This window comes from Meles meles, chromosome 10 (assembly GCF_922984935.1).
Source record: "Meles meles chromosome 10, mMelMel3.1 paternal haplotype, whole genome shotgun sequence".
Lineage (NCBI taxonomy): Eukaryota > Metazoa > Chordata > Mammalia > Carnivora > Mustelidae > Meles > Meles meles.
In genome coordinates, this window is record NC_060075.1 from 93,157,870 (window position 1) to 93,178,841 (window position 20,972).

At 39.8% G+C, this 20,972-nt stretch overlaps 1 gene segment (V, D, J or C); it reads right to left on the bottom strand.

Annotated features, from left to right (window-relative positions):
- Positions 1-6,101: 6,101 nt before the first annotated feature.
- The window catches only part of LOC123952184, a 60,991-nt gene continuing 46,120 nt past the window's right edge, over positions 6,102-20,972 (bottom strand). Inside the window, 3 exon segments of the C gene segment in view lie at positions 6,102-6,702; positions 8,505-8,549; positions 14,190-14,315. Of these exon segments, the coding sequence occupies positions 6,560-6,702; positions 8,505-8,549; positions 14,190-14,315 (314 nt within the window).

Genomic DNA, 20,972 nt, shown 5'->3' on the forward strand with positions numbered 1-20,972 from the left:
AACTTAGGAATATCTCTCACATGTCAAGGGAGCAAAGAGCAGAAGCTGTTCTTGAAGAGCAGTCATTCCGGTAACCGTACTGGACCTCAGAACACAGCAGGAATTCTTCTAGTACTGGTGATTTAATAGTTGCTTGCCTTTTAGAGAGAGTAATTTTTTTTTAAGTTCGTAACAGTAATCATTGATCCATTAAATAACGTCAAATACACTTTATTGAATGCGATACATGGTACATATGGGTTCCTTCCTTGCAAGTCTAAAGTAGGTGTAATTCATCCCGTTCTGAAGATGACAGGGTCTTCGGGAGTTTGAGTAGCCCCACTAAGAAGAGCTTACCGAGAACTGCAAGTCAGCCAGGTTAATAGGTTACTGAAGCATGTGCACTATGTAACCTGCTTGGATGTTTTTCACTCAGATATTAATTTATGTTCTCTGAGTTGTTGCTTTGAATGCGAATTGTGATCTTATTAGGTTTTTCGTTTGTTTTAAATAATGTGCTTCCCTCTTAAGAACTGCATTGTTTTACTTATTACTTACACTGACTTCTACCACCCCCTCCTGGCCATTGCAGGGATGTCCTGCACCTGATCATCTTCCTATTGCTCACCAGTAAGTGAAGTCTATTACAGCAGAGTCACTTAGTGAGTGGAAGGGCCCAAAAATACAAAGCAGGAAACATGTTTTTTTCAACTATGTACTTAGTGTGAGTGGTAGTTTTCGGTGAGTGGCTCATCCGTGCAATGCCTCCATTTCCTATCCTCAAATGAGAAAATAGACTGAGAGGCTTGGTGTCATATGTACCTGTAAAAACTATAAAGTTTAGCTTGTGAATTTGCTAAGAACTGCCATCATGACAATATTGATTCTTCTAATCCATAACATGGATCCTCTCTGGACTTATTTAGATAGTCTTTAATTTTTTCTCTGCAATATTTATAATTTTCCACATACTAGCTTTGCTCTTTTTTTCTTAAATTAATTCGTAAATGTTTTATTTCTTTTGTTTCTATTGTAAGTGGAATTGTTTCCTAAATTTCACTTTCAAGTGGTCAAGCCAGTATACAAAACTGATATTTTTGCATGTGTACCTTGTGACAATGCCGGCCTTGTTCATGATCTACTTTTGGTTTTGTGTGTCTGTACATTCTATGGAATTATGGACAAACAATACAATGTCATCTGTGGATGAAGACATTTTGGCATTTCCTTTTCAATCTGCTAGAGATCTTTGTATTTTTTCTAGTTGCGCTCTCTAGAAGGGTGCATGGGGCGGGGAGGGGTCGGGCGTCACCTGCACCAAGGAGGGCTCCCTTGCCCACTCACAGTGCCATGGGCCCCACTGCGGGGCGAGGCGCAGAAGCTCAGGTTCTGGCATCCTGGGGCCACAGCCCAGTGGGGAAGGCACCCCTCCCCCGCTGTGGGCTCCAAGGAAGGATGCTGGAGGGATGCCTTAACAGCTACCAAGAACAAAGCTGTGATCCTCTTGAGTATTTTAAACGTGTTTTTGAACATAAACTTGTTATAGTTACTTCGAAGTACTTGTCTCCTAGAGAGAGTAACTGCACACCTCAGAGTTTGTATTGAGTGGTAGGGATTATTACCCCCTAACAATGGCCACACCTTTGCGATTCTTTGATGGTTTTATTAATTTTTATTGAAAAATATTTTGTTGAAAATATATTGTAGCAACTTGAGATTGCGACTTTTTTCCAAAAGGTTGCTTTCATTGCTCTCTGCATGCTGGGAAAGTTGCTTGGACTTAATCTGTGATAGTCTATCTCCTGCGGTATATGGCTGCTCATGACTTTCCTGTTTTCCTTCTTAGTTATTTTATTTTTCAGCCTAGCTTCCTGGGAATCACCCTGCATCTACACAGCTTCATGGTTGCCTAGATTTCTTAGGGATGTGTCCCAGGAAACTTGATTAAGACTTTGCTTCTGCCAAATGGTTTTGATGTAGGTCTTGGGGAGCACATTCTTATTTTACGCAATTAGCACATAGATTGTACGTGCTCAAGTTAAGTCTTCTCAGCTGTACTTTTTCTGAGTCTTTTCATGCCTCCTCTGCATATGTGATGACCTCAGTGTCAACCAGTTGTGTGTGGCTGGATTGGGCTCTTTTGAGTCGCTGCTAAGCACGCACACTGCTTCAGCTGAGCACATGCTCGCTGCAGTCATGACCCCAACCGCAGACCAGCGGAGCCCCCGGCCTTCCTGCTTGCACACCACACAGTTGTCAGCTCACCTTCGCATCGCTCCCATCCCCGATTGACCCAGCTCCTTACACTGTGTGACTTTGGATGCCAATTCGCAAGGCCTCTCCTATTGTGGAGGAAACTTCCTTATCTCATTGCTTGTTGTGGGAGCTGAAGGGAAGAACAGGAGCAATGTAGATGAGTGCACTGCTGTTGTTCCTGAATTCTGTAGTTTTTCAATATAAACCATTCTCAGATAATTGTGCAAATTGGACATTTCCCAACCACCGAAATAGTCACTTTTGTTGCTCTAGTCTAGTTTTATTCTTAGCATTCATGGGAAGATTTGTTGACCATAAAGAGGACCTTGCTAACATTCACTTTTAAATTATGTAAGCTTTACATATTACTATGTTTTCATCCAATGTTTGGCTTTATTCGAACTCCCAAATAATCCCAAGACATGTCAGCTCCATGAGGATCAAACACCATTATCTTGACAGGTGGGCAGTGAGCCTAGAAACAGGAAGACGTGGTATGACCATCTCCTCAGACTCGTTTACGGGTGAGAAGGCATGTGATCTGCCCCAGTGTCTCTACAGCAGTTTAATAGGCTGGAAAGTGAAGCCTCCCAACAGCGATGCCTTTGTCTATGTATTCAACAATCTTCTCCTGAACTTAGTGACATTTATGAGGTAAGATGTGGAACACATCTTTTCTTAAGGTTCTCTGGTATTTATTTGCCTGTACCAGATAAGGTTTTGGCTATAATGCATTAGACATTCTCAGGAAAAGAAAATATCCTACTTGAGGTATATTATCTGAGAGGATTAAAGCAATCGTGACGCCGGCTGCTTCCTTCATGTGTGAGTTGGCTCTGTCCTCACCTGCTACCCTCATCTTCCTGTGGCTACATTTTTTTATGTCCCTTCCCTGATTGTGACAGTAACACAACTTTTTTTTAAAAGATGTGGCTAGAACAAGAATCATAGAACCTGTGAACTCTGTGGACAGTTTGTCTTTTCTCATTTTGTGTTTCCACGTTCACATAACTGGGGTCATATCGCCAATACTATTCATATCTTATTTTAAATTCTAATGTAAAAGTAATAAAGTCATTTTGCTGAAGAGATTTTGGAAGGTCCAGAAATGATTGAAATCACCTGGTTATTTTCTTTTTCTGACCTGCAAAAACACACATATATGTATAGGTTTTTATTTTTTAAAATATGGTCTTATGGGATATGAGGTTTTTCATTACATATTTGCTTTTGCTTGATAGCATGTGTATTTACTGAATTGTTGCCTAACACATAAATTTTAGTGCAAAATATTTCATAGAAATATAATAATTATTTGACTTTTTTCTATTCTTAGACATTTAGGCTTTTTCTGGTTTTAGAGAAAAATATGCATGAAGGAAAGCAAGTATTATTTTGTCAGAGCTATTTCATGAATGAAAAATTACTGGATGTAATGACACAAATGTGTGCAATTGTGCAGGTCAGGTGAGCTCCATCTGTGCTCTTCTGAGAATAGACCAAATGACAGAAGTGCCACCAGGAGGGGTGTGGGAGTCTGAGGATTAACCAGAAACAATTTTGTAAGGTGGAGAAGGGGGGCGAGGAGGGTATGTGCTTTCTGGCGTTGGGACCCAAATCTCCAGAACTCGGTGGTGTGGTCACATAATATCTTGTGTCAGGTGGAGAGTCACATATACACCAGGTCCACTGATGATGTCCAAGCAAGAGGTGAATTTATAGTTTACCCTGAGAAAAAGCTCTCTCCCATATGCTGGGCTGAAGGAGTAACATGGGCCCATGCTCAAGAAAGCCAAAGCTCACACTGAAGTTGGTTCTCAGTATAGAACAAGAGGAGTGAGGTTATGGTGGGAATATGCTTTGTGAAGTCAGACTGTAAAAGCCAAAGCAGTGATCTCTGCAGTAGAGTTTTGTTTCCCCAAGGCCTGGACAGATTGGATCCCGGCATTGGGCACAATCTCTGTTCCATGCTTGGGTGAGGTGTGGGTGTGGACACTTACATTTTATGCTCACATCACTGAACAGCCCTCCTCTGCTCCAAAGCCCCCCTCGAACACACTTATCTGTTGTGCAAGTCTTCTACTGAGCATTGCTCAGCCTGGCTCTGCAGTCACTTGTCCCTGTAGGGGACTGGCATGACTCAGTCTGTGAAATTCAGTGACACAGTTGAACCCAGAGCCTCCGTATGTCCATGTGCTCTTGTGAGGAAAGAAGCACCTGCTGTTGTGTCGTCTACAGTCACCCTGTGCTCGTAACCTCATGGGCATGGGACTCTGTCACCCTGCCTAGCAAGAAATCTCTGCTGTTTCCTTCAGAACAGTGTCATCGGAGTGGACTGAGTGTGCAGCAACTCCACAGCCTTGGGCATACAATCCTAACTCACATGGCAGCTACAAGAATGGACTGGGTATAAATAGAGGGACCCTCACCCACAGTCAGAGAGTATATTTGAGAGCAGGAGCATGTGTGCGGATGGTATTTTCTTTCCATTAGCTGTGGCCTTTTGGAAATGAGCAAAGTTGGCTGTGGTTTAACTGTTCTCATTTCATCTTTCAACACCAGAGCCAGTGGTTGCAGAGCCCCAACCAGCAGGGGCAGTTTGACGTCAAGCACTTGCAGGAATCAACCACAATTGAAGGGGTACATAGCACCCTCCTTCCACCCACACTGTTTCCAGGACCACCACCCTCCCCCTGTATGCACCTCCCAGTGCAGGGCAGGCCAGGTCCAGTTTGGGAAGGAAAGTGCTAGGGAGTTGGAAGCCACAGGACACAGTGCCTAGGACCCTAGTAGTGACATTAGCCCACAGGGCTTAAGTAATTTGCTGGTTTCTCTCTGTGCCTCCATGTTTTCCACGTGCAGAAATAGTTCCACATGTCTGAGTGGGTCCAGACATTTGTCCTAAGAGGTCTGAAGAAATTTTTAACAAGGAGTAGATCAATATTAAATCTCCTCTTTCTTGTATCTTGTGGGCTTTATGTTTTTTCCGCATGGGAACCTCAAATTGGTATCCAAGAGCTCCTGTTTACAAGAACTGAATCTGATTGTAAATAAAGAAAAAATCCTTCCCAATTTTAGATGACATATGGTTTAAATTATAATATGCTGAAGTTACTAAGTTAAATGAATTTGATAACAAAAATAGAAAGATAAACAATCACTGAATATTTTGATTTACATCCATGTGTGTAGAAATATACACACATATTAATGAGTGCCCTAATTGTTAGTGTGCGTGCATGTGTACATGTGTGTTCCTCTTATTTCTAACTTAGAGCTGCCAGCAGTAGAGGCTAATGTTGTTGAGCACTCACAGGTATCCAGGAAAGTTAACTCATTTTATCCACACAACTCCAAGAGATGGGTCACTTCAACTCCATTTGACACATGAAAAAATTATGTCACAGAGAGTTCAAATAGCTATAGAACCAAGATTTATGCCAAAGCATTTGGAATTCAGAAGTCAAGCATTTAACCCCTCCTCATTTTACCTTTTCAGTGTTAGTGCAGATCTCTTGGGGTTCTTGTGAATTCAGGAAATTTAGTGCCTGTGACACACTGGGATAGGTCTGAGCGCAGCCACCAGTCATGCGACATGTTATAGTGTCACCACCAGTGTATTAAACCAAATGAGTCTGAATCTGCTAAACTTTGAAGGAGAAATAACCTGGAAACCTTCACTGTCTGTGGCTCACCTAGGATCAGTGCCCCCAAGGAAAGCATGATAAGGACCATCTCAGAGAAAGAACTAGAAATGTGGAACTGACCATTATTACAAGTGATGCTGAATTGGAAGACTCAGTTGTCAGGCTGTCCTTTACTTTGGACTCTCAGTTAGCACCAAATAAATTACACAGAGGCCAAAGAAGACTTTTGATTGCTTTTATTGTGCCTATTATGAAAAACACACAAATGTCAGGTAACAAGCATGATGGCTTCCAGGTGCATAAAATAAAGACTTCAAGGCAGTTGTCTGGTTAAAGAGTTCAAAGAATGCAGCTGTAAGGTGTATGCTGGCTGTACCCAGAGGCATGGGAACTGGGTGGCTGGGGAGCTGGTGGACACCGATGAGGGGGTGGTGCAAAAGACTCTGTGGATGCCCCCTGGCCCCACCCCTGAGTCATGGCAGGATTAGTTCTAGCTGCAGAGTGAAAGCTTCTGTTTGCCCAGGGGTTTGTAAGCCTGTTCTCAGATAATGACACAAGAAAAAGACACATGTGACCTAAAAGAACCCAATCTCAGAAAGGAGTCTCCCTAGATCCTCAGCAGATACTTTTAGGGACACTAGCCAATGGCAAGAAGTGACACCTTGTGCCACCAGGTGTTAGGAACTCTTCCCATTGCCACTGAGTGCTGGTCTCCCAAGCAGACAGATGACGATGATGACGGAGTAGATCAGGCTCTTCAGGTGGAGGAGGAGGTAGGTATAGTAGGCAGATGTGTTCATGAGCTGCAGCTGCAGGGTTTCTAAAAGAAGCATTTCATTAATTTCCCGTGTTGTTTTGAAAGGCTAGGACTTATTAATGGGTGAAGGGTAACTGTATACACTCTGATGACTTAGGTTGAAGTGACACACTCACACCAGCACAACTGGAGAATAAACACCTACATCATCACCATCTCCACCACCATCGTCCCCAAGACAACTCAGAACAGAGTTTGCTGGTCAAGTCACTCAAACACCTGTGAAATTCACCTAGAACTTTCCAAAGTAATAAAAAGTAAGTTTATGTTTATAATGAATAAATCCAATGGGAAAAAGGCATTGGTGATAAATAATTTTGAACATTCATTCTTCCCTACCATGTTTCTAAGAAGAATAGGAGGCAATATAAGTTCTGTAGAAATTTCATTGATAGCAATTAGTTTAAAACAGATACAATACCTGGACTTCGTAACACATCAGTATTGTGTCTGGGTCTTATAAATCTGACTCATTAAAAAAAAAAGAGTAAGAGGCAATATCCATTAAGTACAAACTAGCTGTTACTTATTTTGGCAACTTTGTATGCAAAACTTAAACCTTATTTAATTTTTCAATAACCTATGAGATTATTATTATTTTCACTTCCATTTTTACAAATAAACCGAGGACAGAGAGAGAAGGGCTGATTTCATGTAAGTAGTAAGTACCAGAAGCCAGAACTCAATCCCAGCCATACATCATTTAAGAACACTTTCTCAGCTGCTCTACAAAATTCTGCATATTCACATGCAAAAAATAACAAAGACATCAAAATGATTAAGCAAAACTATAAATTAAGATGATGATAACGAAGAAGGTGATGATGATGTTTAGAGCCCACAAGTCCCTTGATATTGGACACGGAGGTTGGATCAGCAGAGCTAGAACCAATGCTCTTCATCATTACCTTTGTTCGTATGTGGGGAGACAACGCCAGGAGCTAGTACTTACAATGTAGCAGCTAAGTGAGATTCCTATGCTAGACCTTTCACATATGTCACGTTACATCTTCCATGACTGAGTTAGATGTTATTTGTGTCATTTTAGGTGTGCTCAGAAAATGTAAATAGTTTAGCTGTAGACATGGAACTGATACTTAAAAGACTGGAGTTTACCTCTACTCTGTGGCACCAGAAGCCCTGCACTCACACCCCTCCCCATGTGTACACCTGTCTCAGAGTCTCGGCTTTGGGGATTAAGCAAGAATAAAAACTAAGATAGTATTTGAACTCTTAATTCAGATGGTCTGGGATGAAGCCCTCAATCTTGGTGTGTGGTATGGAGACAAATAAATTTAGCTCATTGCCCTCCTGTGTAAAATGGGAATAAAATCCTTCACAGTGAGTATTAGGAGAATTAAACAAAATGCACTCACAGTGCAGCACACCTTCTGTACAAGAAGCTCTCAGGGTCAGTTCATGTTATTAACTTCCAGCAAGAACAATTTTTTTTTTTAAAATCTAGAAGCAATCTGAAAAAAAAAATCTAGAAGCAATTCATATCCTGTTTTCTTCATTCAGTAGTAACAAAGGTCACAGAAGTGAATGAATTCCATCGTTAAAAGAATTGAGAGCACATCCCTGCACCCCTAATTTATAGTCCTCTCACACCCAAACCAACATTTACTGTGTGATAATGATTCCTGAGAGATGATAGATTGTTTTAAAACATCATTCAGTTTATTGCTCAAGATCCAGTGATTCTGAGGTTTTCCCAGAAGCCAGGGAAGTTCAATGGTGATGTTGATGAGGAGGGAAAAAAAAATGCTACCGCAGAATAAAGGCAAACATAGACAAAATCTTACCATTTTCATCATTCAGAGATTTTGTGGCGTTAATAGCAGCAAGCTCTGAAAGAAATGAGTGCATGTATTATTCAATTGTTCAAATCCATTATTTGATGTGTGTCTGTGTTATGGATAGATAGATGATAGATAATTAGATGATAGATAGATAGATAGATAGGTAGATATAATAATTAGTAATCAGAGAGGAGAGCCTTTACAAATATGAGCCCCACAATTCCAGAATTGATTGTTCTGAGTCTGTGTAATTCAATAAATCAATTCAAAATTGTATTTCTGCACATGTTGAACTTCATGTATTATGCATTTCTTTCTTTTTTTCCCCCACAGCTGGAGGGTAAATGCCTAAGACTATCTTGTTTTCCTTCTCTGCTCATAGCTCCTAGCACGGTGCCTACTGCAAAGTAGGTGTCCTATACAAACTTGTTGAATGGAAAAATAACCAGAAACTGGCTGCTATATAGTCCTCAGCACCCACTGCTGATGTGAAGTGCTGTTACCAAGATGAATCCATCCAAGCCTAGAATCACAGCAGAATCTTACATGTTGGAAGGGGTGTGGTTTAGGTCAATTTCCCATCTAAGCAAAAGAAAGCAGTCCTACCTTTCAAATCACCTACCTTTCAAATCAGTATCCTCAGATACCACACATGATTTTCTGGAGTGGTGGTATTTGCAGACATGACAACAATATGAATGAAAGCTAATACCTATTAAATGATTATTACTGTGCCAGACACTGTGTTAAAGGTTCACATGTATTATGTCATCTGATCCCCCAGTTACACTCATATAAGCTGAATTTGGAGGACTCTGTCTTACCCAGAAGGAAATAATATTTAAAGTCTATGTACCTTGCAAAATTATACCAGTGATTGTTAGACCCATCCCTCAAAGAATGGTTGTGGGCATTAGATGAGTGAGAGCATGTGAAAAGCACCTCAGAAAACACCCCATAGAAATCGAACATAATTCCCCATTGTGCACTGTCAAACACCATCTCTTTCAGATATCTTAGTCTTTCATCTTAGCAAATGACCTTTTCATTACAGATACTCATTTTTAAAAATCTTTTATTTATTTATTTGAGAGGGAGAGAGCATGGCAGGGAAAAGAGACAAAGGTAGAGGGAGAAGCAGACTCCCCACTAAACAGAGAACCTAGGGACACCCAGGTGGCTTAGTCGGTTAAGTGGCTTTCTTTGGCTCAGATCATGATCCTGGGTCCTGGGATCCAGCCACCCTTCAGGATCCTTGCTCAGTGGGGATCCTGCTTCTCCCTCTCCGTTTGCCTGTAGCTCCCCCTATTTATACCCCTCTCTTCCTCATTCTCTCTCTCTCTCTCTCTGTCAAATAAATAAATAATTTAAAAATATAAAAAAATAAACAGGCGGCCCAATGCAGAGCTCAATCCCATGACCCTGGCTGGGATCAAGACCTGAGCCAAAGGCCCGTGCTTAACCAACTGAGCCACACATTCACCCCTGAATGTGAACTTGTTTGCAGGGATAGAATGAAGACCAAGTCACATTTAGAGCCCTCTGAACACACACAAAAATGGAGTTGTATTTACCTATAGTGTAGAAGACAAAACAAAACACAAAAGCACCAAACATACATAAAAAGACAAAAATCAGTAAAATGATCTTTGACCACAGGATGCAGGAAGAGAGAGTTGCAAGGCTCTTTTGTTTTATCCCTTTTCTTTTCTATTTATCTTTGTCCACAGAGACATGGTTATGGTGTGCAATTTTATGTACTCCACACAATCTTATTTTCTTGTGCTCTTGAAGAAATCTTTTTGAGATATAACATTTGAGTAAATCCCAGGAAAGAAAATGTTACTATAATTATGTTAATTATAATTGTAATTACTATAATTGTTAGATGATTATATTGTAGATAATTACTATATACAATATACAGTATATAAAATACTATATACAACTATAGATAATTATTGCAGTTGTTAGATGTTAGATGTTAAAATATCCTCAAGAGCTAACTTTACAGTGCCTTAAAGATCTCCCTTTTTTCCATGCAGTGACTTTATTGATCATATTTATATCTGAAATTAATATAACACTGTATGTTTACTAACTGTCAGTAAAATAAAACTTTAGAAAAGATAAATGAAAATCTCTTATCATCATGTATTGTTTGACATAAGACAGTAAAATAACAAGTTTCATATAAAACCTGTATGTGTGTTCTAGGTGCTCTTTCTCAAGGCTGCTCAAAAATGAGGACAAGATGAGTTTTATCTCTTTTGAGAATCATTTCATTATTCTTTGCTTTCACGTATCTATACACATATATACAAGTTTTTATCAAAAACAAAAACAGGGATATTGGGAGGCTCAGTCAGTTGGGCATCTGCCTTTGGCTCAGGTCATGATACCTGGATCCTGGGATCTAGCAACACACCAGGCTCCCTGCTCAGCAGGGAATCTGCTTCTCTCTCTCTCTTTCCCTCTCTCTCTTTCTTTCTCTCTCTCTCTCTCAAATAAATAAATAAAACAGTAAAAATAAAAAAGAAAATTTCATGAACGAGTATTAGAAATCTGCTATAGAATTGCATTAACAGAAATGCCTTAATTAACTTTGTTACTATGAGAAGAACATGGAGACATTCCTTTCAGAAATGCTAAGTAAAACACATCATATACACAGGAACTTCTCCCTTACCAAAATTCTCACCATAAAACTTACTGTACTTTCTACTTTTCTCTGCAAACTAGAGAAATCAAAACCTAACAGGATACTTCAGCCAAAGGGTTACATTAAATTTATGCCTTGCTCGTTTGCTTCCTTTCTGTTAGGAAATAGAAAACTTAGGGCTGACTTATAATCTTACTTAAGTTAGTTTTAGGAAAATATATAAATAAATACAATGAATATAGGAATAAACTCATCCATGTTGTGTTTTCAACAAGCATTTTCACTGGCATAATTTCATTTGATCTTCATCAAAGGTTAGGTAAAAGTAAATGTTTAACAGGAATTTGGTCATTGGACAAACTAGGAATCTGGGAAATAACAAAAATTCAAAACTGAGTAATTTTAAAGATTTAATTGGCTCTATTTATAAACCTATTCATGAGTCAGGCATCGTCCTATCTAGGATGTAGAGAGGAGCTTCAAAGGCCAATAGGAAAGAGGTTATTCAAGATAGGGAGTGAAAAAGAAATTATCAGCAAGGAAACCATTGGCTTAGGCAAGGTCATCCTCCTATGAGGAATGGAGGGGGACAATCTGTCAACTTCCTAGTGCGGACCAGGAAGTTCCCATGTCCACTCATTAAAGGTTGCATTTCTGGGTGTTGACTCTGCAGCTGGGTAGGTATGAAGACTTTAATGACTTGTGGCCTTAAGCTAACTGAGTACATTTTGAGCCTGTGGTTTTCCTTTTTAACAACTCTGCCTTTTGATCAGACTCTCAGCTGAACTGAGAGATGGGTTCTAAACTGAAGGCATTAACACCACTCTCAGCAACTGCTCTGACATTCTCACAGTCATTCTTGTTCCTCTGGGTGATATTAACAGGTCTTGACCTTTTTGCTTAACCCTTATGATAGTCACAGGTTTCAACTTCAGCTTTACAATTTTTGAATTGGTCATTCTCTTCATTCTTTGTAATGTTCCCATCTTAGATCCTTTGCTTGGAGATTACTGACTTTGAATTTGCATGGAAAGCTTTTGAGAGGACATAACACACCCGGCAGATTATTATGATGCCTCTAAGCAGGATAATTCCTCATGTTTGTCATAGTCCCAAAGACTCAAAGCAATTAAATCAAATAAGTAAGTAAGACCCTATTAAAGAGTAACTCTGTTAAGCCACATGGCTTGCACCGTGATCTAATGTTATTGGGTTTTAGTTTACCCAATAGTGTTCAACTGGGTACATGGTGTATCAAAGATGTATCAGCAAAGATCCATCTTGCTCAGCTGAGTCATAATCAAGGGCTATTTTACTTTCAAGAACTGCTTTGGTCAGCGTCAAAGAGTAATGTTTGTTTGTTTGTTTGTTTGCTTTTTGCTTTTGGGGGGAGGCTACACTTTGATTTAGGAGGGCTTCTGTAACAACTTCAAGAATGAAGGGAAAGGTCTTGATTGTACTTCTTTATAATTATCCCTCCCCAAGGAAGTAGGGCCAGCCAAAGGAGTGAATCCCGGTGGCTTCTTGGTAATTCCTAACTAACTCCCAATATAACTTTATGTAATCAACCAATGAGATGTCTTTTTGACCTTGAGAGAAATTGGGACCAGGGTTATATTTTCTGGAGGTAGCTCTGATTCCAGAGATTAGGCCTCTTGGCATTGACCTGGGAGGTACAGGCCATTGACAGTGTAAAGGAAAAGAAAAGAGGGACAAAGTATTTCATATTAAAAGTATGAAGCTTTGAACCCCTGTCTAGATGAAAGCAGTCTCTTTGGATGTCAGCTACTTCTCTTTCCCTCAATTTGATTCAGAAACTCCAGTGTCTGGGCAGAACTAGGGGTCAGGCGAAGACTTCTTTAGCTTTGGAATGTGTACAAGGTTCAACTATTAGTTCTAGAGCAGGAACACTTGGTAATGTCCCACTTCTACTGGAAATGTCCAGGGCTATCTTCCTCTGATGTTGTGTCTTACATACCTAATCACCAGGCTTCATCCTGTGACTGAGAGGACCCTTTAATTGTGCTCTAAGAAGGATTCTGTAACCTGATGACGACAGACTTGAGCATCAAACACTGAGGACTCACATCCAAAGGATCAGAAGACGTTTGTACACTGAGACAATTCCAGGAAGTTTGCAAGGTTTTCCTAAAGGCTCCTGTGATTTTCCCTGTGAATTATGTGCCCTAGTCACTGGAGCTCACAGAAGGTGTCCCCCAAAGGGGAAACCCATTTTTAACAATGTCTTTGCCACAATGAGGACATCAGCCTCTTGGCAGGAAAGGCTTAATCCCACCCAGAAAATATACAAACAATGACAAGGGCATATTGACAACATGTACCAACTGGCATTGGAATGACGTCCAGCTGCAGAGGGAGCAGGCATGGAGCTTCCAGAAAGTAAGCAGTTGTTCCAGATTTATGGACCTGACAAGTTAGACGATGGGAAATGTTTTGTACTTTTGAGGTCTCCAACCTGGTGGTTACCAAGCCAATTCCTTGAAACACAAAAGGACTTTTAGATTTGCAATTTGGGCTCACCTGGGCAGCCCAGTCCATTAAGGATCTCTATTCAGCTAATGTCCTGATCCTAGGGTACTGGGATCAAGCCCCATTTGAGGCTCCCTGTTCAGTAGGAAGTCTGCTTTTTCCTCTCCCTCTGTCCCACAACTCATGGTCTACACTAAAGACTAAAAATGATGCACACATTAGTGTATGGCCAGTAAGAGATGTTACTGAGCTCTGGCCAAAGAAGACTCTCATGCAACACCAATTCTCCTGGACACTTCCTGAGGGTTCCACATGAGGAACTCGGTCTGAAAATTTAGGGACTTGGTTGTGAGCCAGTTCAGTTGCCTTCTGGGCAAATATACAAGCTCAACAGAGCTGAAAAAAAAAAAGATGCTACCTCAACTTATCCCTAGCATAACACTCTGCCAGCCTAAGCTGGCCTGCCCTGTAAAGCAAAATCAGTTACAATAGGAGTGTGAACAAAAAGAGAATAGAGCATAGAGCCAAGAACTCACCCACAGCCATTGGATCAGGTGAGAAAGATCGTGAATTCAAAGGACTCACGGTCACCAGCTCTGTCGTTCGCTTTGTTTCTGATTGTCCCTGGGAGTCCACTGCAGATTCTGTCACAGCCATCAAACCTGTTAAAGAACAAAAATTGGAACTAAGTAAATGTTAAAGATCTAATAGCATTATTAATCAGTCTATTAATGAATCACTCAGCATTCCATCTAGGAAGTAGAGGGGAACTCAAATGGATTAGAGGAAAGGAAATCTTTTTAACAATAGAGAGGGAGCAGAAAAAGAAAATTCTTGGCAAAGTATCCATTATTTTAGGCAAGGTCACCTTCCCAAAGGGAAAGAGGGGATCCATCAGGAATCTTTCTGGGGCTGATCAGGAAATGCCCATGTTGACTGGGTAAATGTTACTCTTCTGAAGGGTTGAAATTATACTTGGTTTAGGTATTAAGTCTTTGTTTAGTGACTTGGAGCCTTAAACTGAGTGTTACAATTTTAGGCATATGGGTTCTTTCCCCCCTCCCCCAACATTCCAAGAAGAAAAAGATTTACTTCAGAAATTTAAACTTGTATAGAGAAAGCTCTTCACAGTTCTTGTTATGTGTGTTTCCCACTGCTTAAAAATTGCTTGTGAATCACAGTGAAAAGTATAAACTGGCTACTTCTTAAGAGCCTTCTGTAGCCTTGGTCTGTGTTGTTTATTCCAGGATGTGATTGAATCTACTGAGTTACTGGATCACCGTTGGCTAGGGTACTTTCAGTTGACTGCCCACAAGATCTAAACTGATCTCTACACCAATGGGGATCCATTGGGACATGATGCCTATATCATACCTGAATCAAAATGGACCCTGCGTGATTAGGAAAAGTCTATTTGCATTATGGTAATGATTCTCATTGGGATAGTAGTTCATCCCACACCCCTTCCAGCCTGGCATTCACTAGGAATGGATTAATGTTTGCTGAACAGCTTTACTAATGGAAAGAAATATATTCATTTTGTAGAATGAAATAAACTTTATGCATGTGAGCCTCACCCAATCTTTACTTATGACACTTCACCTTTTTCTGGTATATAAAATTCAAATCTGAAAAACACAAGATTACACTAAATCCTCAATTGACAAATTACTATTTCAGGTTGAGCTGTGATTCGGTTCCATCAAATGAACAGCACTTTGTGCCCTGTAACTCATTGTTAATGGGTCATACTTTGAGTAGATCAACATTAAAGTGAAAAGGACTGTGATGCTGAGAAGAATATTCTTGAAAGATATGTAATTGCTCTTCTTTCCTGATCAAGTAAAATCATGAAAAGTAGACCTTCTGGACATTTCATTTAAAAAGCGGCAGGGCACTCTGGCAAGATGGCAGAGAAGTAAGAGACCCTGTTTCAACCAGTCCCCTATAGTGAGCTAAATATCTACTAGAACACTCTGAACTCCCATGAAATCGGCCTGAGATGTAAGATTATACACGTCTGGATTTCTACGGGGGCAGAAGATCATCAGTGGAGGGGTAAAGCAGAGTGGGAGTGTTCGGATTGTTAGCAGAGGATAAACAGAAGGGAGGGAGCCACTAGAAGCGACACATTGGGAAGTAAACAACAATATGAAAGTGTCCTGTGCTCGCAGACCAGCATTAACTTGGAGTCTTGTTAAAACCACACGAGAAGAACAAAGGTTCTTGAGGAGCAACTGGTAGAATTGGGTGGCCACAGGAACGGACCTAAGCCCATGGTTTCAGGGGGGTCACAGCTTGCTCCCACCAAAGCCTGAGAGAGCCCAACAGGGGCTCCTGCCAGTGGTCCCTGAGCCCGCAGCTTTCCAATGCTTGCACCACCACTGGGGTGGGGTACACCCCTGCCCATACCTGAGAGAGCCTGGTATAAGCTCCTGCCTGAGGTCCCTGGGCCCACAGCCTTCCATGACCTGCACTGCCACTGGGTCTGAGTGCACCCAGGATGGACGTGGACTCCAGACAGTCGGCAAAAGCAGCCACCAGAATCAGACTCACCTGGACCAATATTGCTCACAGTTTTAGGGCACGGGGGTGCAGAGACAAGTGTGGACCTCAGGATGACCACTGAGGTGGTGGGAGCAGGCAATGCCTATGGCAGGTTGCAGTGTTCAATGGAGTTTGCAGAGGGGAAGTCTGTGTATTCTGAACAATCCAGAGGGAAGTAGACTGAGGCTTCTCTCTGAGGTGGAGATCTGGGTGTGGACAGTTTACTTTGCATGAACCCTCCAAAAAGCCACAAAAAGCCATGAGAGAACAAAAGCCTCCATAGAACCAAAACTTGAAAAGCTGGTTTCCACAGAACCCAGCCCCTTGATAGGTGGCAGGGCAATTCAGCCCAGGCAAAACTGACTGAAAAACAATGCACAGGCCTTGCCCCCAGAAGACAAACTGAAAGAACAAGAAGACAATAACCACAGGATCTCCATAAAACTGAATAACCCCAACAATAGGGGGAAAACAATATATTAAGCCCCCATTATTGCCCCCAAAACTGTATATTTCATAAGCACAATGTTTTTAAAAATTTGTTCTCATTCTTATTCTGTTATTTTTTTAACTAACTTATCACTACAACTAGATGTTTAATACAACACATTACATAATAATTTTTTCACTTGAACTTTTTTCATACTTAAACCTGTGTTTCTTTTATATATATATATATATATATAGATAGATAGATAGATAGATATAGATATAGATATAGATATAGATATAGATATAGATATAAGCTTCAAGGTAGTCTTTTTTTTTTCCCCTATTCAATACTACCCCTATATAAAACAGTTTTAATTTCCCTGTAACATAACAGGATACACTCAGGATGAACTGAAATAACCTTCCTCGCCCACATCAAGGGTTTATAAACACCTTCCCATCTTATTCTGTCAGTGTTTATGTGTATTAGTTTCTGTTTATGTACTCTATAAATCTTATTCTTGGAGCTCATTTTGGCTGTTTTTTTCTTTTCTTTTTCTTTTCTGTTCTTTTTCTTGGTCTTCTTGTTGGTATTTTTCTTTATGTACCTTATAAATCTTACTTCTCGGGCTCATTTTGGCTAGTTTTTTTTTTCCTCCATTACTCTCTCTTTTTTCTTTCTTCTTTCTTTTTGGTGGGGATTCCAGATTGCTCCAAAACTGTGCAAGGTGCACCTTGACTGGATCATGCTTGATATATCCAGTATACATCCTCAAGCATCCCTTATCAAAATGATTAGGAGGAGGAACACCCAAGAGAGGAGAAATTCAGAGACTGTGACCTCTGCCCCAGAATTATTGGATATGGACATAAACAATATGTTGGAAATAGAATTCAAGGTAACAATTATCCAGACAATGACTAGGATGGAGAAGACCATTAATGGCAAAATAGAAACTCTAAGGACAGTAATAAGAGTTGATCCAGCAGAACTTAAAAATGCTATCAATGAGATCCAATCTAATCTCAATACTCTAACAGCTGAGGTAAATGTGGCAGAAGATCAAATGAATGATCTAGAAGAAAAGATGATAGAAAAGAAGTATCAGGAGAAGACCTAGAATAAACAGCTTAAAAACCGTGAAAACAGAATTAGGAAAATAAATGATGCCTTGAAACATTCCAATGTCAGAATTACTGGGATCCCTGAGGGGGTGGAGAGAGAGAGAGGATTAGAAGATATAGTTGAAAAAACACTGGATGAAAATTTACCTAATCTGGGGAATAGAACAAGTGTTCATTTTCTAGAGGCGGAGAGGACACCCCAGAAAATCAATGAGTCTAGAACAATCTCCAGACAATTAATTGTGAAAATCACGAGTCATAAATTCAGAGAGGATGTGTTAAGGACAGTTAGGGTGAAGAGATTCCTTATGCAAAGAGGAAGGACCATCAGAATAACATCAGACCTTCCACAGAAACCTGGCAAGCTAAAAAGGGCTAGCAAGACATATTCCGGGCACTAAATGAAAAGAACATGCAGCCAAGAATACTTTATCCAGCAAGGCTGACATTCAGAATGGATGGAGAGATAAAGAGCTTCCAAGACCGGTAAGATTTAAAAGAGCATGTGACCATAAAGCTGGAACTACAAGAAATATTAAGGAGGGTTCTATAAAAGAAGAAAGAACCCAAGAGTAACATAGAACAGAAATTACAGAGACAATCTATAGAAACAAGGACTTCATAGGCAACATCATGACTATAAAAACTTATCTTTTGATAATCACTCTCAATGTGAACGACCTAAATGCACCCATAAAATAGCACAGTGTTGCAGATGGATAAAACGACAGGACCCACCCATATGATGTTTATAAGAGACATATTTGGAACCTAAAGATAAACCTAGACTGAAAGTGACCAGCCTCAAAAGAAAGCTGGAGTAGTGAATCTTATATCAAATAAATTGGATTTTAAGCTAAAGACTGTATTCAGAGATACAAAAGGACACTAATCATTCTTAAAGGGTCTGTCCACCAAGAAGATCTAACAATTGTTAAGTATTTATGCCCCTAGCATTGGAGCAGTCAACTACATAAGCCAGCGGTTAATCAAAAGAAAGAGTCACATTGATATGAATACATTAATTTTAGGACATCTTAACACACCACCCCCAGCAACAGAGAGATCATCTAAGCAGAAAATCATCAAAGAAACAAGATCTTTGAATGAAACATTGGATCAGATGGACCTCATAGATATATAGAAAACATGCCACTCTAAAACAACAGAATACTCATTCTTCTTGAGAGCACATGAAATTTTCTCCAGAATAGACCACATAATGTGTTGCAAATCAGTGCTGAACCAATATCAGAAGACTAAGATTATTTTCTGCATAGTCTTAGACCACAATGCTTTGACATTTTAGCTCAACCACAAGAAAGAGTTTGGAAGGAATTCAAACACTTGGAAGCTGAAGACCATCCTGTTCAAAAATGTTTGGATCAACCAGGAAATCAAAAAAGAACTTAAAAAACTCAAGGAAACCAATGAGAATGAAGAATCATCAGTCCAAAACCTATAGGATATGGCAAAGGCAGTCCTAAGGGGAAAATATATAGTCATCCAAGCCTCAGTCAAACAAAATTTAAAAATCCCAAATACACAAATTCTCCTTACAGCTTAAATAATGGGGAATCAAAAACCAATTAAGCCAACCCCACACACAAGAAGGAAAATAATTAAGGTTAGAGTAGAGATCAATGAGTTAGAATCTAGAGATACAGTAGAACACATCAATGAAATAGAAGCTGGTTCTTTGAAACAATTAATATGGTCGATCAACCACTGGCCAGACTAATCCAAAAGAAAAGAGAGAGGACCCAAATGAACAAAGTTATAACTGAAATGGAAGTGATAATGACTAACACCTAGAAAATAGAAACAATCATCAGAAATTGTTATCAACAACTGTATGTCAGTAAGTTAAGGAACATAAAAGTGCTTGCATTCCTGGAGACCTATAAATTCCAAGACTGAAACAGGAAGAAATTGACAGCCTGAATACACCAATATCTAGTAACGAGATTGACACAGTGATTAGAAACCTCGAAATAAACAAGAGTCCAGACCTGACAGATTCCCTGGGGCCATCTATCAAACATTCAAGGAAGAAATAATACCTATTCTCCTGACATTCTTTCAAGAAATAGAAACAGAATGAAAACTTCCAGACTCTTTCTATGGAGGCAGCATTACCCTAATCCCCAAACCAGGTAAAGCTCCCATCAAAAAGGAGAATTTTAGAACAATGTCCCTGACCAATATGGACACCAAGATTCTCAACGAGATCCTAGCAAATAGGATGCAACAGTATATTAAAGTGACTATCCACCATGACCAGGTGGGATTTACCCCTGGGGTGCAAGTTTGGTTCAACATTTGTAAATCAATCAATGTGATAGAACAAATCAATATGAGAAGAGAGAAGAAACACAGGATCCTCTCAATTGATGCAGAAAAAGCATTTGACAAAATACATCATTCTTCTGTGATTAAAACTCTTCAGAGTATAGGGATAGAGGGAACATTCCTCAACTTCATAAAATCTGTCTATGAAAAACCCACAGTGAATATCATTCTCATATGGAAAACTTGACAGCATTCTCACTGAGATCAGAAAGACAACAAGGATGCCCACTCTTGCTACTGTTGTTCAACATCATAGTAGTGATCCTAGCAACAGCAATCAAACAACAAAAAGATATAAAATGTTTTCAAATTGGCAAAGAAGTCATACTCGTTCTCTTCGCAGATGACATGATACTTTATTTGGGAAACGCAAAAGACTCCACACCCAATTCAGTAATGTGGCAGTATACAAAATCAAGGAACAGAAATCGGTTGCTTTCTTATACTCTAACAATGAAAATATAGAAAGGGAAATTAGATAATCGATTCCATTTACTAGAGCACCTAAAACCACAAGATACCTGGGAACAAACCTAATCAAAGAGGTGAAGGATCTGTACTGGAGGAACTATAGAATGCTCATGAAAGAAATTGAAGAAGACACAAAAAGATGGAAAAACATTCCATGTTCATGTATTGGAAGAATAAACATTGTTAAAATGTCTCTACAGCCCGAGCAATCTATACTTTCAATGCCATCCAGATCAAAATTTCGCAGGCATTTTTCAAAGTGCTAGAACAAACAATCTTAAAATTTGTTTCAAATAAGGAAAGACCCCGTATTGCCAAGGAAATGGTGAAAATGAAAAACCAAGCTTGGGGCATCATGTTGCCTGATTTCAAGCTATATTACAAAGCTGTGA